This window comes from Mirounga leonina, unplaced genomic scaffold (assembly GCF_011800145.1).
Source record: "Mirounga leonina isolate KUSES-001 unplaced genomic scaffold, KU_Mleo_1.0 Mir_107, whole genome shotgun sequence".
Taxonomy (NCBI): Eukaryota; Metazoa; Chordata; class Mammalia; order Carnivora; family Phocidae; genus Mirounga; species Mirounga leonina.
Window position 1 is genome coordinate 3,672,872 of NW_023270233.1, and position 19,091 is coordinate 3,691,962.

At 36.6% G+C, this 19,091-nt stretch overlaps 1 protein-coding gene across 4 annotated transcripts in view; it reads right to left on the reverse strand.

Annotated features, from left to right (window-relative positions):
• LOC118018625 (probable E3 ubiquitin-protein ligase HERC4) overlaps window positions 1-19,091 on the reverse strand; it is a 131,369-nt gene that overhangs the window by 14,240 nt on the left and 98,038 nt on the right. For all 4 annotated transcript variants that reach the window (XR_004681441.1, XM_035017325.1, XM_035017306.1 and 1 more), the window contains 3 exons: window positions 14,150-14,248; window positions 12,445-12,612; window positions 12,054-12,197 (listed from right to left, as the gene is read on the reverse strand). Coding sequence is in view for 3 of the 4 variants with exons in the window: in XM_035017325.1 (XP_034873216.1) it covers window positions 12,054-12,197; window positions 12,445-12,612; window positions 14,150-14,248 (411 nt within the window). In the remaining variant the exon portion in view is untranslated. The remainder of the gene's footprint in view (window positions 1-12,053; window positions 12,198-12,444; window positions 12,613-14,149; window positions 14,249-19,091) is intronic.

The window sequence follows — 19,091 nt, forward strand, 5'->3', positions numbered from 1 at the left end:
TCTCTTTTAAAAGATTTTCTTTATTTATTTGACAGAGACAGAGACAGCGAGAGCGGGAACGCAAGCAGAGGGAGTGGGAGAGGGAGAAGCAGGCTTTCCCCCAAGGAGGGAGCCCGATGTGGGACTCGATTCCAGGACCCTGGGATCATGACCTGAGCTGAAGGCAGACACTTAACAACTGAGCCACCCAGGTGCCCCGAAAAAGCTCATTCTTACTCACATCTCCCTGGGATAGTATCACTATTAGTATTTCCGCACATTTCCATCCAATATATTTTCTAAGACAAAATAAAGACCTAGCTAAGATCAGACTAAATGTATAACTTCACAATTAGCTTTTTTCCCAGAAATATAAGCATTTCCACATCACTAAGCACTAAATTAATAAGTGAAATGACTATTAGAACATTTAATCTGATTTAAATAATTGTACACATTCAAAATTTGGAAAACAAAAAGCATAAAGAAAATGAATAAATGCCTGTAATCCGATCACTCAGAAACAAGGATTTAAAAATATTTTTATATATTTGCAACCACTATAAGTTCAAAAAAATAATTTAAAAACATAGTTAAGGTTTTCTTTTGTCTAATCACAAGTATTTTCTTATATCATTAAATATTCTTCTAGAACATGATTTTTATTTATGTAATTTTATTTTATTATTTTTTAAAGTAGGCTCCACAGTGAAGCTTGAACTCATGACCCTGAGATCAAGACCTGAGTGAGATCAAGAGTTGGACGCTCAACTGAGTCACCCGGCAGTCTCAGAGAGCATGATTTTAATGGTTGCATATCACTCTTATAAAAGTACCAAGGCCTGCTAAATTAGCTATTTTACTATAGTTGGACATTTAGATTATTAAGTCACTGAAAACAATGCTTATTTCCCCCTATCTTTAAAGAAGCAATATATGGTCACAGAAAATTCAGTGAGCATGACAGTTAAAAGAAAAACATTTTTTTATCAGATTTGGGGCTCCAGATTTAGTTCTTTCACTATCTAGCCTCAGTATGTTCAAAGATAAAAATATATTTATCTCATAAGGTTGTTTTGAGGATGAAATGGGATTAATGTATGTAAAATACTTTTAGCCCAGTTCCTGCAGCACATGGTAAAGGCACAATAAATGTTGGTTATTCCAACTAGCTAGTAATATTCAAAATAAGTAAGATGGTATCATTTCTGCACATATATATATATAAAGATTTTTTGAGAGAGAGTGAGCACACACAAGTGGGTGCATGTGTGAGCAGGGTGGGGGGAGGGGCAGAGGCAGAGGGAGAGAATCACAAGCAGACTCAGCACTGAGCATGGACCCCCAAGTTGGGCTGGATCCCACAATCCTGAGATCATGACCTGAGTCATAACCAAGAGTCGAATGCTTAACTGACTAAGCCACCCAGGCGCCCCATCATTTCTACATATATTTTTGTCCATAGTTTGGAATATCTACTTAGGAGAAATTTTGCTTTGTAAGAAGAATTTTGAAGTCAAATGACAGCTAAGCATATCCCGAAGCTATTTTTGTTCACACCTATTCCAATTTACCCTGACATCTGCAGTCTAGGAAAATGTCTCTTTCCATATTTTCATCTGTAATACACACAAACACACATTTATATCTGAGTTAAAAAATGAAAACTTGGGGCACCTAGAGGGCTCAGTCAGTTAAGCATCTGACTCTTGATTTCAGTTCAAGTCATGATCTCAGGGTTGTGATACTGAGTTCCCCACCGGGCTCCATGCTGGATGGGGAGCCTGCTTAAGATTCTCTCTCTCCCCTCTGTCCCTTCTCCCCCCGCAAATAAGACAAGAAAATTTGTTTAGTATGTATTTTTGTCTATTAGTGATACTGCAAATTAGGGATTTGTGAATGCCTCTTTGTATTCTTGGCCCATTTACCTTTCAGGGGCCAGTGTTTTCTTTCTTTCTTTCTTTGGTGCAAAAAGATGATTTTATTAAAGCACGGGGACAGGACCCATGGGCAATGAGAGCTGCTGCCGCTAGCATTTTCTTATATATTTATATTTGAATTCTTCATATACCAGGAATTAATATTACCCTATGTCATATTTGTTACATATATCCCAGTCTGCTATATGCTTTTTAATAATCTTACTTTTGTCATGCATAAATGTCACATTTTTTTCCAGTGGTCAAAATTTTTTTAATTTTTTTTAAATTTTTATTTATTTGATAGAGAGACAGTGAGAGAGGGAACACAAGCAGGGGGAGTGAGAGAGGGAGAAGCAGGCTTCCCACTGAGCAGGGAGCCCAATGCAGGGCTCGATCCTAGGACCCTGGGATCATGACCTGAGCCGAAGTCAGACACTTAACGACTGAGCCACCCAGGAGCCCCAATCCCTTTGTTTTAATATATCACCTACTTGAGAATCCAGAGACACTTTGGCTCATCCTTTCCAAAAAAGCAAGGGACTTTTACCACTCATCCTATTTTCAACCCTACTTGAGTACCTCTGACTTTCAGAGTCTTAATGTCTTAACAGCTGAGCTAGCTTAGATACTAGACTTTAAAGGTATTTTCTGGTACTTCCAGTTCCTCAGCCTGAAATACAAATTAGCCTGTTTCTCATTGGCTTTTCTCTTAACAAGCTACTGTTTCAGTTTCTTCTGCTTTACTGAATCAAGTACCAGCCATCTGTCTACTTTTCATATTTTAAAATATTAATATCTCTTTAGTGATATTAAAACAATCCCCTATACTTTTTTTTCTTGTGGGTTTATTATCATTTTTATTCCTTTATTCTCATTTAGAGGGATTTCAGGAGGAAGATAGATTAACACATTATTCAATCTGCCCTATTTAAGAAGGACTTTCTAAACTTAAATGCAGTATAGGACATCACAGAGGAAAAAGATTAATTTGACCACTGGAGGGGTGCCTGGGTGGCTCAGTCTTTAACCATCTGCCTTCAGCTCAGGTCATGATCCCAGGGTCCTGGGATCAAGCCCTGCATTGGGCTCCCTGCTCAGTGGGAAGCCTGCTTCTCCCTCTCCTACTCCCCCTGCTTGCATTCCCTCTCTCGCTGTGTCTCTGTCAAATAAATAAATAAAATGTTAAAAACAAAGAAAACAAAAAAAAACCCACAAAGGGATCAAAGTGTTCAAGGGGATTAAGAGTACAAACTTCCAGTTATAAAATAAATAAGGGATATAAATTGCAGCATACAGAATATAGTCAATAATATTTTAATAACTCTGTACAGTGACAGATGGTAACTACACTTATCACGGTGAGCACTAAGTACTGTATATACATGCTAAATCACTAATGTTACATACCTGAAACTAATGTAATACTGAAGGTCAATTATACTTCAATTAAAAACATAATTTAAAAACTTAAAACATAAAATAAATACAAAAAAACAAGACGATCAAATGAAGGTGTATATAGTTAACAATGAGAATCCTAGCTTCCCTTTCCAGTGTTCAGAACACTACTAGAACACTGGCAGTCAAAGAGTAAAAAAACCCAAAGAGTGAAAAACTATATACGTTGACATTTGACGGTTCCCCCTTGAAATGCCCATACCTAATCACTCTATGAATAAGGACTTTAAATCATAAATGTGTTCGCCCAGGGGCACCTGGGTGGCTCAGTCAATTAAGTGTCTGACTCTTATCTCAGGGTTCTGAGTTCAAGCACTGTGTTGGGTTCCACACTGGACATGGAGCCTACTTGGGAAAAAAAAGAAAAAAAATGTGTATGCCCAAACTAGTAGCTTTTTAGTGTCATATTCTTTTTTTTAAAGATTTTTTATTTATTTATCTGAGAGAGAGAATGGGAGACAGAGAGCATGAGAGGGGAAGGGTCAGAGGGAGAGGCAGACCCCCCGCTGAGCAGGGAGCCCAATGCAGGACTTGATCCCGGGACTCCAGAATCATGACCTGAGCCGAAGGCAGTTGCTTAACCAACTGAGCCACCCAGGCGCCCCAGTGTCATATTCTTAAATGTGAATAAAAAGTCAAGGATCAGAAGAAAAAGATAAAAAAGAAATAAAAGAAACCTGGAGGAATAGTTGGTACTGTGGCGGAGGGGGGAACAAAAAATGTCAAACAACAAAAAAAGTACCCAGTATTCAACAAAAATTTATTAGGCATGCAAAAAAAGAAGAAATATGGCCCATTCATAGGAGAAAAAGAAATCCTATAAATTGTTGAGAAATCCCAGACACTGGATTTTCTAGATGAAGACTTAACCATTTCATTTTACTTATTTATTTATTTTTAAAAAGATTTTACTTCTTTATTTGAGAGAGAAGGAGAGAGCACAAGCAGGGGGAGCTGCAGAGGGAGAGGGAGAAGCAGGCTGCCCTCTGATCAGGGAGCCCTGATGTGGGGCTCGATCCCAGGACCCCTGAGATCATGACCTGAGCTGAAGGCAGACACTTAACTGACTGAACCACCCAGGCGCCCCTAAATAAACTGTTTTAAATACGCTCAAATAGCTAAGTAAACCATAGGGGCAGGGGAGTGGGGGGGGGGAGAGAAAAGAATAATAATGTCTCATCAAATAGAGAATATCAATAAAGAGATAGAAATTATGGAAAAGAAGCAGAAGCTTGTTTATGGAGCTGGGAAGTACAGTAGTAACTGAAACAAAAAACTCACTAGAGGGGTATAAGAGATTTGAGAAGGCAGAAAAAAGAATCCACAAACTTGAAAATAGGTCAGCTGAGATTATCCACTTTGTGGGACAACAGCAAGAAAAAAGAATGAAGAAATATGATGAGAGCCTATGAGACCTGTGGGATACCATCAGGTATACCATCATACAAGTAGCAGAGTGCCACAAGGAGAGGAGAAAATGAGACAGAAAAAACGTCTGAAGAAATGGTTGAAAACTTTCTAAATTTGATAAAAGACATAAATCTAACACCCAAGCAGCTCAACAAACTCCTACTATGACAAGCCTGAGATCCACATTCACACACATTTTAACCTAAGCATTGAAAGTTAATTATAAAAAGTATTGAAACCAGCAAAAGAGAAGCAACTCATCACATAGACGGGCTCCTCAATGAGACTAACAGTTGATTTCTAATTCAAAACGATGCACGCCAAAAGGCAGTGGGATGACATATTTAAAGGGCTGAAAGAAAAAACTGCCAATCAAGAATTTTACATCTCAGATAAAGAAAAACAGAGAGTTTGTTGCTATTAGACCTTCCTTAAAGAAATGCTAAAGTCCAAAAAGAAGAAGAAGATAGCAGGAAGGGAAGAACGAATGGGGGGAAATCGGAGGGGGAGACGAACCATTAGAGACGATGGACTCTGAAAAACAAACTGAGGGTTCTAGAGGGGAAGGGGGTGGGAGGATGGGTTAGCCTGGTGATGGGTATTGGGGAGGGCACGTTCTGCATGGAGCACTGGGTGTTATACGCAAACAATGAATCATGGAACACTACATCAAAAACTAATGATGTAGGGGCGCCTGGGTGGCTCAGTCATTAAACGTCTGCCTTCGGCTCAGGTCATGATCTCAGGGTCCTGGGATCGAGCCCCGCATCGGGCTCCCTGCTCTGCGGGAAGCCTGCTTCTCCCTCTCCCACTCCCCCTGCTTCTGTTCCCTCTCTCACTGCCTCTCTCTGTCAAATAAATAAATAAAATCTTTAAAAAAACAAAAAACAACTAATGATGTAACGTATGGTGATTAACATAACAAAAAATTTTTAAAAAGACAAAAAAAAAGAAATGCTAAAGTCCATCAGCTGAAAGGAAAGGATGCTTTACACAGTAACTCAAAGTCATACAAAGAAATAAAGAACTCTGCTAAAGGTAGCTATACAGGTAAATATAAAAGTTAAAATTACACTATTTTTGATTTGTAATCTTCTCTATATGGTTCAAAACTCAAATGTATAAAATAATTATAAATCTACATTAATGGGCGCACAATGTATAAAGCTGTAAGGTGTGAGAATAATAAAGAAAGGAACAGAGCTGTTCTAGGAGCAGAGTTTCTGTATACTACTGGAGTTGATATTAATTCAAATTAGACTGTTATAAATATAAGGTGTTAATTGTAACCCTCAGAGCAAGAACTAAGGAAATAACAGATCTCTCTCTCTTTCACTCTCTCTCTCAAATAAATAAAATCTTTTAAAAAAACCCAGCTTGAAATATAAATGAATTAAATTCTATAATCAAAAGGCAGAGACTAGCAGGAAGGATTTTTAAAAAACAAACCATTATTCAACGACAGCCGGTCCCTAACTTATGTTTGACATGATTTTCTGATTTTACAGTGGTGCAAAAGTGATAACTATATCAGTAGAAATCGTACTTCAAATTTTAAATGTTGCTCTTTCCCTGGGCTAGCAACATGCAGTAAGATACTCCTGTGATGCTGAGCACAACAGTCAGCCCTGCAATCATGAGGGTAAACAAACAACACACTTAATAATCCCTGTGCTTATACAACCATTTTATTTTTCACTTTCAGTAAAAATTAAGTGTGATATTCAACACTTGGTTCTAAAATAGGCTTAGTGTTAGATGATTTTGCCCAACAGTAGGCTAATATAAGTGTTTTGAGCATTTTTTTTTTAATTTTATTTATTTGAGAGAGAGCTACAGCACAAGTTGGGGGGAGGGGCAGAGGCAGAGGGAGAAGCAGACTCCCCACTGAGCAGGGAGCCCAACGCGGGGCTCAATCCCAGGACCCTGGGACCATGACCTGAGCCAAAGGCAGACACTGAACCAGGTGCCCCTGTTCTGAGCATGTTTAATGTAGGCTAGGCTAAGCTATAATGTCCAATAGGTTAGGTGTATTCAATGCATGTTGACCTATAAAATTTCCAACTTACAATGGGTTTACTGGAACATAACCCCACTATAAGTCTAGGAAGATCTGCATATGCCTATAAACCTCACTCTAAATCCAAAGACACTAGATTGAAAGTGAAAGTTTGAAAAAATGATATACTATGTAAATAATAGCCAAAGAGCTGAGTGGCTATACTACGAGATGAAATAGACTTTAAATCAAAAAGCATCAATTCATGAAGAAGATATATAACATTTACAAACATCTACATACCTAACAATACAGCTTTAAAATATATGAAGTAAAAATTGACACAACTGAAGGGAGAGATACAGTTCTAAAATAATAGTTGGAAGCTTCAATACCCCACTTTCAATAACAGATATAACAATCAGACAGAAGATCAATAAGGAAATAGAGAACTTGAAAAATACTATAAAACAACCAGACCTAACAGATAGCTACAGAACATTCCATTCCACAACAGAATACATGTTCTCAAGTGCACGTGGAACATTTTCCAGGAGAGAGACCATATGTTAGGTCAAAAAATAGGTCTCAATAAATTTAAAAAGACTAAAATCATAAAAAATATATTTTCAGACCACAGTGGAATAAAACTAGAAATCAACAACAGAAGAAATATGGAGACAGGGCGCCTGGTTAGCTCATTTGGTGGAGTGTGCAATTCTTATCTCGGGGTTGTGGGTCTGAGCCTCACGTAGGGTGTAGAGATTACTTAAAAATAAATTCTTAAAAAAAAAAAAAAAAGGAAATATGGAGAATTCAAAGATGTGAAAATTAACACATTCCTAAACAACCAATGGGTCAAAGAAGGTATCACAATATAAAAACCTATATGATACAGTGAAATCAGTATTCATAGGGAAATTTATAGTTATAAACATATATATTAAAAAAGAAAAAAACATCTCAAATCAATAACCAAACTTTATATCTTAAGGAACTACAAAATGAAGAGCAAACTAAACCCAATGCTAGTAGTGGGAGATTATCAATGAAGATTAAAGTGGAGATAAATAAAATATAGAATAGAAAAAAAATACATAGAAGCAACAAAACCAAAAGCTGATTCTTTTAAAAGATCAACAAAACTGACAAACCTTTAGTTAGAATGACCAAGAAAAAAAGAAAGACTCACATTACTAAAATCAGGACTGGAAGTGGGGACATTACTATCGTTCTTACAGAAATAAAAAGGACTGTAACAGAATACCATGAACTATATGACAACAAAATAGATAATCTAGATGAAATGAATAAATTCCTATAAACATACAAACTACCAAACTGACACCAGAAGAACTAGAAAATCTAAAAACAAACAAACAAACAAACCCCTAAGACACAATCTATAACAAGAAACTGAATCGCTCATCAAAAAACCTCCAGGGGTGCCTGGGTGGCTCAGTCAGTTAAATGTCTGCCTTTGGGTCATGATTTTGGGGTCCCTCTGCCCCTCCCCCGGCTCATGCTCCCTCTCAAATAAATAAATAAAATCTTTTAAAAACCCCTCAAAATAAAAAACCTTCCAAAAGGGCACCTGGGTAGCTCAGCTGATTAAGCGTCCAACTCTTGGTTTTGGCTCAGGTCACCATCTCAGGGTTGGAGGACAGCCCCATGTGGGTCTCCACGCGCAGTGGGGAGTCAGCTTGGGATTCCCTCTCCTCTCTTTCCACCCCTCCCCCTGCGCATATGCTCTCTTTCTCTGTCTTTCAAGTAAATAAAATCTTACAAAACAAAAAAACCCTTCCAACAAAGAAAAGCCTAGGACCAGATCCTACCAAACATTTAAAGAATAAGTAACACCAATTTTTCCTTTTTCAAGAAATGGAAGATGAGGGTACATTTTCTAACTCATCTGTGAGGTCAAACTAACATGACACCAAAGACAGACAAAGGCATCACAAACACCAAAAAGAAAACTACAGACCAGTATCCTTAACAAATAAGGATAGAAAAATCATCAACAGAATACAGGTCAACTAAATGGATTATACACCACGACCAAGTGGGCTTTATCTCAAGAATACAAGGTGGCGGGGTGCCTGGGTGGCTCAGTCGATTAAGCGGCTGCCTTTGGCCCTGCTCGGCAGGAAGCCTGCTTCTCCCTCTCCCTCTGCCTGCTGCTCCCCCTGCTTGTGCTCTGTCAAATAAATAAAATCTTAAAAAAAAAAATTTAAAAAAAGAATACAAGGTGGCTTGACATAAGAAAATGCACCAATGTAATACATCACATTAGTGGAATGAAGGAAGGAAAGCACACAATCATCTTGAAGCAGAAAAGGCATCTGAGAAAATCTTACTCTCTTTCATGATAAATATACTCAACAAACTAGACATAGGAGAGAACTTCCTTAACCTGATAAAAGGAATTTATGAAAAATCCACAGCTAACATCCAACTCAGATCAGGAACAAGAAAAGCATGTCCACTCTTACCACTTGTATTTGACAGTGTTTTGACAAAGTTCTAGCCAAGGCAAGTAGGCAAGAAAAAGAAATAAAGGTATTTAAATTGGAGGGAAAGAAGTAAAATTAAATCTATTTCATTTGTGGATGCCATGATCTCATATAAAGAAAATCCTGAAGCATCCACAAAACCACCTATTAGAACTGATAAATGAATTCAGCAAAGTTGCATGATACAAGATCAACATACAAAAAGCAGCTTGATTTCTATGCCCTAGCAATGAACAAACCAAAAATAAAATTTCTGAAAAAGTTCAATTTATGACATCATCAAAAAGAACAAAACGTTTATTCAACACCTTCTCCATCAAATCCTTAATGGCCTTTTTTGAAGAAATGGACAAGCTAACCATAAAATTCATACAAAATTCCAAGAGACCCCTAATAATCAAAACAATCTTGGGTGCCTTCGGCTCAGGTCATTATCTTGGAGTTCCAGGATCAAGTCCCACATCAGGCTCCCTGCTGAGCAGGGAGTCTGCTTCTCCCTCTGCCTCTGCTCCACCCCCTGCTCATTCTCTCTCTCTCTCTCTCAAATAAATAAAAGTCCTGGGATTGAGCCCTGCATCAGGCTCCCTGCTCAGCAGGGGGTCTGCTTCTCCTGCTCACTCCCCCTACTTGTGCGTGCATTCTCTCTCAATAAATAAATAAAATCGTAAAAAGAAAAAGAAAAAGAATTAGAGGTATCAGTATGATCTTGTGTCTGGAAACCATAAGATGTGTACATAGTTATAGCTCCTAGTTCTTTCTGTCTGCTGAGAATCTGAAAGCAATGACTCCCTGGTAGTAGTGAGTACACTTAGCATCCAGAACACGATTTCTAAATACCATTTCCATCTGAAGAAGTCAGGGCTTTTAAGGAGAAATGGCTATTGCCAGGGCTGGGATAAACACAAGAAGAGCCCGGAACATTTGTTGTACTAAATGTAAAGAATTAAGGAAAAATGGGGACATGTCAAAAGTACACAAAAGAGGAACAAGTTCAACAGGGCTCCCATTGGCCAAATCAAGATATAACTGAAAAGGTCTCACAGAAATCCATGATAAAGCTTGTTAAAACTACCCCTCCCGGGCGCCTGGGTGGCTCAGTTGGTTGGGCGACTGCCTTCAGCTCAGGTCATGATCCCGGATACCCTGAATTGAGTCCCTCACTGGGCTCCCTGCTCAGCAGGGAGTCTGCTTCTCCCTCTGACCCTAACCCCTCTTGTGCTCTCTCACATAAATAAAAGCAAATCTTTAAAAGAAAAAAAAAAAAGACTGCCCCTCCCCTGGTTTTAAAACATTACCTCTCTGTAGAACTGAATAAAGGCCCACAGAACTCTTTGTGATCCTAGCAGGACAGGCTTCCATCCTATCCATCTGCCACACCATTAACAAACTACCCTAAGAGACCAAGCCAAGGAGGAGACTGTAATTCAGTCAGATTGTCCACCTCCTGGGGTGACTGGGTGGCTCAGTCGGTTGTCTGCCTTTGGCTCAGGTCATGATCCCAGGGTCCTAGGATTGAGCCCCACCATCGGGCTCCCCGCTCAGTGGGGAATCTGCTTCTCCCTCTGCCCCTCCCCCCCACTTGTGCTCTCTCTCAAATAAATAAAATCTTAAAAAACAAAACAAAACAAAACTCTCCAACCTGTAGAGCTCCCCCTAGACAAAGATGGGATAATATGAGCATCAATAAAGATAATAACTACAATGGACTAAAAACATCAAATATACTTAAATCCATGAATAAATAATAATATTTGAAAACAAAACTAAAAAACAAATTGTCACCGCTGAAGTATGCCAATGAACAGATTCATTCTTTTGCAAAATTGGCAACTGAAGAAAGAGAATCCTTCCCCATATGAATTATACTACTAAGGAACCAAATAGTAGATGTAGGGAAATTTCTCCATATAGAAGTATCCAAGCCAATAAAATGAAATATAAATTTAAGAGTAGCACCATTTTTGCAACCTAATAAATTAATGAACCCAGGCACTGATCAACGACTGCTAACATGACAAAGGACAGCAAGCCTCCTGAAACAATGAATAAATAACACATCAAGGTTTTTAGAACCGATAGTAAATATTCCATTCAAATTTCTTTCAACTCGTTCTGTAACTGAACCATCCCCATTTCATTTATAGTCTCTAAATCAAGGGTAGCAAACTTTTTCTGTAAGGGGACAGATGGTAAATATTTTAGGCTTTGTTGATCAAAGGGTCTTTGTCTTAACCACTCAACTCTGCCTCTTCCAGTTGTAGCTAAAAAGTAGCCATGAACAGGTAAATGAGTGGACATGACTTTCTTTACAAGAACATGTGTGGAAAAGAATTTAGCTTATGGACTATAATTTGCTGAGTAGTTACCTCTGCCCTAAATGATAAGATAGAGAAATCAATGATTGCTAATGATAAATTAATTCTTCCGAGAGGAAAAGTTAATCTGGTAATTATCATCTAATCCTCAAATCTAAATCAGCAGGAGGAAAGGTCACCATCATTCTCAGGCTGACCATTCCTTTAATTTATTTTGCTAATTTGAAATGTGTGAGAAGTATTAAGGTGTTCTGATGACTCTGAGTCCAAAAGTTTGTAATTTTTCAAACTGTAATAAAGCAAATCTCTGAATATGTTAGGAATCCAGTAATAACTTTTATTTACTGAGTCAACTTGACACATGTAGGTATACATACATAGGTATATTTCTAAAATTATTCTTAGATTATTCTAAATTATCTCTAAATTAGAAATAATTTAGACAGTTAGACCTCACCTTATCAGAAAACCAAATGAGCCTGGAATCTTCGTAATACCTAAACATGCCATATTTAGGATCCAACAATTCTCTCATGATGAGCAAGAAAAATTCTTTGCGTACTCCTCCTGCATCAACAGCATCTTCTCCAACAAATATAACCTAAAATAGCATAATGCAAACACTGAACGTAAAGAAATGGAAGTATATTCTGGAGAGCCAAGAGAGAGCGAGAGCCCATAACATGTAATTTATTAACAATAAATGCTCAGCAATTAATAGTTTAAAAAATTTAAGAAGTTTTATACAGTAAATTTTTATACATATCTACTATATAAAACTTAATTTTTTAAAACTATTAATTGCTGAGCATATACTGTGATATATATAACAGAAAATGTCAAATTACCTTGAGTGGCTTTTTGTAGTCTATATTCTTTGTTTTCCTAAGGACTTCCATTGCATCTCCTACAATATTTTCTCTACGTACAACTAGAATTAAGCAGGGATTCACAGATTCAATCACTGGGAGAAAAAGAGAGGAGACATTCTGTCTGTGGGCCTGGTCAATAGCCATCTAGAAAACAAAAGATTAAAATTTTAATAGCGATGCTATAAAGAAACTAATGTGACTAGGTAAGCTAACTTCTACCTATTGATTATAATCCTATATTTATAATTCCTATAATACTACCTATACTACTGAATTCACAGAGCACCTAATACAGTTGTAAGCTTAATAAAACTGTATTCTCAGCATAAAGAGTGTCCTTTGGAATGTTTTTAGATTGAAGTATATCTAACGATACCATTAAACAAGCAAGGAACTATAATATAATATGGTAAATCTGAACACTGCTATTTCTCGAAAAGTAACAGGGATGAAGAGTGAGAAGAAAAAAAAGAAAACAGCATGAAAACAACCTCTAAAGAGAATAAGGAACAGCCTGGCTAAGTAGTACTATAGAAATTCATCTAGTACAGTGATCACCACATGTGTTCACAAACCAAACATTTGTCCTCTACCATCTAAAACCTTTGGTTTTTTTGTATGGTTTTCCTGTGTTCTTGGTCTAAAATGGAATATACTATATATTAAAAGCACGAGGCAATTATTGTTTTAACAAGGACCATCCAAAAGCTGGTTCGCCAGCTGTTAGTATAAACCCTACAAAAATATTTATTTCTTCTGTTGATGAAAATGGATATAAGCACATCTCTAAAATTCCCCTAGTATTTATGCTTTAAATATCTGGAGGCATTTAAAATACTAAATGCATTTATTTTAAAGGAATGAAAATAACTGTCAAAATTGGGGTGGGGATAATTTTTTTAAAGCATTTTTAGAATATTAAGTGCTCAAGGTTTCTTGCCATCCTTCTCTTAGTCCTTAGCTTCTACCATCTGATACTCTATGCTAGAAAATAAAACTCAAAAACTTTTTAATTTACAGGCTCAAAAGATAAAGCAAATCTACTGTAGCTCTCAAAGTCATAACATAAATCAGTTAAAAAAATCTCATTATAAATGAAAAAATGTTCAACATAGAACAGAGCAGGTTGGGGGAGAAAAGAGAGGGAGGAGCAGGAGATGACCAATCTTAGGAAAATGCCTTTTTATTACTAAAAACTTTCTTCAAGGAAACTTCATATCCTCCCCCTAACAAGTGATCAAATTCCTCTTACTTTACTTCATCTCATCTCTAGTTACTTCCATTTTTTACCAAGTATATAAATATGGAATATATAATGAAGCAAGATTTGAAACAAACCAATGTTTATCAAGGAAACTAGTAAAACTTTACAAAAACTGCGTATTTTTGTAACAAAAAAGGCTCATACCTTTTTTTAGATATAAAATGATTAAAGGCTAAACTATTCTATTTTCATTTAAATATATATAAGTAGCCCTCATAAGAATATACATGTAACCAATACAACAGTCTTCTTTATAAGGTACCAAAGGTACTTTGCAAAAGCCAGACCACTGAGGTACAGAATGTTCCCAAGGATTACTGATTATAGACAAACTTCAAATATTTACTTTTTAAAAAACCTCACAGAAACAATTCAAAAACCATTCTCAAATCAGATTTGTATTAAACTGTATTTTACCTGCATCTGTAACACTGCATCTGTTTGTAACAGAGTAGTTTTTGCTTGGGCATCAAATACAAATGGATATGTGCAGATTGTAACAGGGATATCTGCCAACTAAAAATAAAAAATTAACGTATTAGTACAAATTGATTTGTGATATATTTTTTTGTAGGTGCTGTCATTTCTTTTAAAGCTGATCACATTCTTGGTTTATTCACTTATCTGCTGTTCAGGAATTATAAATAAAACATATTGCTTACTTCCAAATATGGAATTTTTACTGATAATCAGGTGAGGCACTGGAATAACCCCAATTCCCAATAACCCCAATTGTAGGAGGGAATTGTATACTTCAAAGTCCATACAATTGTAAATTCCAAGATTCAGTGAATTAGGCTGCAAATATATTCTAAAACTGGGGGCTCCTGGGCACCTGGGTGGTTCATTCAGTTAAGCATCCACCTCTTGATTTCAGCTCAGGTCATGATCTCAGGATTGTGAGATCGAGCCCCACATCAGGCTTCATGCTGCGCATGGAGCCTGCTTAAGATTCTCTCTCTCCCCCTCTTTTCCTCTCTCTCCCCTCCCTCCCTCCCTCTTAAAAATTAAAATTAAAATAAAATAAAATTGGGGGCTCCTATGTTAAACACATTACCCAGTTCTTATATTTTAGGACTACTCTAGCAACTGAGGCCAATAATAAGCAATCTGATTATTCATTCATTTAACAGATATTTATTGTATGTCATTAGAGTGCCAACAAATAAGTCCAACAATCTTTCATTCATTTAACCTACAATATTAGCACCACCAGTATTATTTTCTGTCAACCCTTAAAGTTGAGAAAACTGACCCTATTATTACCATTATCACACATTAATCACTTTATATTTATCCTAGCCAAGTAATACAGTGATTGATCGCTAAGTATTTTAACGATGCAGAAAAATACAAGAGCTATGCATTTCCAGCCACAGATTCTTGCAGTTGGAGGATTCCTACCAGGTACCCAACAAGGCAATGTTTTTGTGTCAGCCCTGAAACAGAGCCCCCTGCTGTAAAGTTTCTGTGAAGACAATACACCATGAAACAATCCACTTCGTAAGTGCTTAGGAAGTTCTCTTTATTTAAAGTCTGAATTCACATTTCTATACCTTACTATGCATTACTTCATTTGTATTTCAGTCTTCATTGCAGGAAAGCATACACGGTTTAACATATTTCAAGTCCCCAGGCTCTCTCTAAATTGTCTTTCTTCCACACTAAACATTCCCAGTTTGTCCAGCCATTCTGAATATGGTTTCCAGCCCTTCTCCATCCTAAATGCCTTCTTTTAAATGTATTTTACCTAAGTCTCTCTTAACGAAAACAAACAAAATAATTCAATGGGGCCCAAACAGTATAGAGTATGATGAGACTATCAACTCTTTGTTGTCAACATATAAGACAGCAGGCTGAGTTATATTAACCTTAAATCATCATTCTTCACTATTTTTCATATGACAATTTTTACCTTGATCCTGTATTTGTGTCACTACCTACTGATGGCAGAAAGTGATTTCACTACTCCGAAAGTAGTGAAAGGATTTCTAAGGTCCTTTCTGGTTCCAAAAGTCTATGATTTCATAATTTTATGTGCTACTTCTATGTGAAGATGAGGATGCAAACAATACTAGGCCTATGATATAAAGTTAATTCTGAATGTTTCACTGGTTCAAGTGCTGGGAAAAAACAAAACAATAAAACCTAAAGTCTATAAGAGAAGTATAAAAGAAGTACTATAACAATCCCAAGTGTTAAAAAAAAAAAAAGGTGGTTTAGGTTCGCTGATAATGTAAACTAAAGTGCAAGAACTTTATATGTTAAGATGGTATATTATACAAAGTGAGGAAGATGACCATATGAGTTTATTTAACTTCATGATCATTCTGAGTATCAATTATTAGTTTAAAAACTGAATCATTTTAGTTCTGTAATATAAAGTATTTTTATATTTAACATAAAGTAATATAAAGTACTGGGTAAGCATTTGTCAGATTTTAAAAGTCTGCTTTTATTACAAAGGACACATATTAATTTTATACTGGAAGACTTTAGGAGGGTAGAAACTATTTTAACACAAATATTGTTGAAGGGCATCATATAGGTGTAATGTTAACTAAAATAGAAGTTTTATTCTTCTTCAGAAAATTTCTCTGAAATGTTATATAGGACAATTCCTATATACTTATTAAAAAAATAAAAGTCACACAAAATGGAACCTTTTGCTCTCCTATCACTTAAGACAAAACAGAGTATATCTCACTCTGAACATGAGACTGCATTACACCAAACTTACCTCAGTTAATCCATGGTTGACATCCTAAGAAAGCAGTGCAGAATGTAACAGTAATGAAAGAGCAATGTTAGTGTCCAAATTTAACTATTCCTATTCAAAGTAGCATTTCATATATTTTGCTACAACAGAATACTGAATTAATGAAGTAGACCAAGATACACCTACAACAAAACCTACCCTTTGCACGTGCACCTTATGTATCTCTATCTATAAAAATAGGAACTTTGTTTCATGTATCTGTGGCCATAAAATTATCAAGGCTTGAACATAATGAAATTTGGCTTTAGCAACTAAGCACCCCATTTGTAGAATTTAGGTAGAATAGGAAAACTAAACCTAAACTTGGTCTAGAAGATGTAATTTTATGTCTCACAGTTACTCCACCTGGAAAAATGGAGAAAATATTCCCCAGACTTCAGGACTTGATTAATTTTGACAAAATGCTTGAAAAGTCAGTAGATTAAAACGCTATATGTAAACAAAGTGAAGAAAATTAAGCCACTAGTTATTTTAACTGACTCATTTTAATTTGTGTGCTTCCCCTATAATAAACTGTAAACATCAGTATAACGGTTGTCAGTGAGTTCTGCGAGAACTTGAAATCAATTACTGAACCTAAAGGTGGGTGTGGGGAACCCCCCAAAATTGCAATTGGTGCCAGAAGTGAGGGCAGTCTTGTGTGGACTATTCCCTCTAACTTTGTAGTATGCTAAATGCTCGCACACCTTGGGGGTACCTTTGGACACTAAGATATGAGCAAAGACTTAAGGTTCTCTCACTATATTGTGCTAAATAAAACCAAAGCAGTATGAGCATAAGCAAAATATGACTCCATACAAATCCTATTCAGAAAAACATAATTATTGATTAATATTTTCTTCTAAAAAATTCAGAGTACCAAGTTTTCATTAGATAAGTGCCCCCACTGTCAGTGTTAACAAGAACATATTTAGAAGCTGTACTGCAGAGAAAGCCTTTTAGATTACACTCAGTTTAATTTGAAACCAACTTAAAAGGAACATCTGACATTCTTTTATAGTATATCTTATGGGACATTTTAAAAGTGCTATTATTACTATGAAAGTCTAAACAAGCAAAGAAACACCTTTCAATATTTTCTGGCTACCTATAGCCTGCTTGATAACTACACTAGATACCAAGACAGTTTAGATCATGGGAGATTAATTTTTTTCTTAAGTAAATAATAAAATAATATATAAGCACTATTTTTTTATTGCTACATGTAAATAGAAAAAGGTGCTATGCATATCATTATGAACTGGGGAAGTCAGTAAGATTGTTAGAATTTATGGTGTGACTAAACCATACTAAAGCAGAACCTAAGTTTGACTGTAAGCTGAAAAGGATATAGGAAATAATGGGACATACGGAAAATTTGATAGATATCAAGTAGAATGATTGTCTAGGAGAGCAGCATCAAAGGGTAAACCAGATTAAGATCATTATTAGAAATTTCAGTGTAAGGGTTAAGGATCTTAGACAAAAGCTTTTTTTTTTTTTTTAAAGATTTTATTTATTTATTTGACAGAGAGAGACACAGCGAGAGAAGGAACACAAGCAGGGGGAGTGGGAGAAGCAGGCTTCCTGCTGAGCAGGGAGCCCGATGCGGGGCTCGATCCCAGGACGCCGAGATCATGACCTGAGCTGAAGGCAGATGCTTAACAACTGAGCCACCCAGGTGCCCCGAAGCTCAAACATTTTTAAAAAGGTAAATGCAAAAAGAAAAAAAGGTAAATACTTAAAAGAGCAATGGATGAACTCTTCTGAGAAATACTAGAGTTGCAAGGTAGTTGTTATATTAGTTGCAAAGTAGTCAAAGTCAGTCAAAGTAGTATTTCCAAGAGAATTTTAAAAGGAAAAAAAGTCAAGTGGGGTTTGGAGATAGACTATCATAAAACATGTGAGGTAAATTAAAGGTCTATTACTAAAAATTCAACATATCATTCAATGTGTGACCTACTATTGGCTCCAAATCACATACTCAAGCACTAGTTGTTGGCTGTTTTTATTTTTTTTATTTTTATTTATTTATTTTTAAAGATTTTATTTATTTGAGAGCGAGCGAGCGAGAGAGAGAACACGAGAGGGGGTAGGGTCAGAGGGAGAAGCAGGCTCCCTGCCGAGCAGGGGGCCCGATGCAGGACTCAATCCCGGGACTCCAGGATCATGACCTGAGCCGAAGGCAGTCGCTTAACCAACTGAGCCACCCAGGCGCCCTGCTGGCTGTTTTTAGATGGGAGTCCTAAAAATGGGTCGAGGTATGCCTAACTTTAGTTACTCAATGTCCTAGAAGCTGGAGTGAGAAAGGCTTGAAGCAATGTTCAAAAGTCAGGTTCTCATGGTCTAAAAGAGACTTCACTAAGGATGCTTTTAACACCAATGATTAATGATGGTTCCAGTTGGTTATAGACAAAAAGATGGAGCTCCTCGGCACATTTTAGTTTCAACTAGTTACTTACAGCAAAACATTATATCATTGCTGGTGTCATCTTGATATAATGACATAACACAGGATTACTCTAAGAAGGCATAAAGAGGGGATACTGAAGTTAATGAAGTAATTCCAGTAAAAATGAAAGGTCTTGGTAACTAGATAGA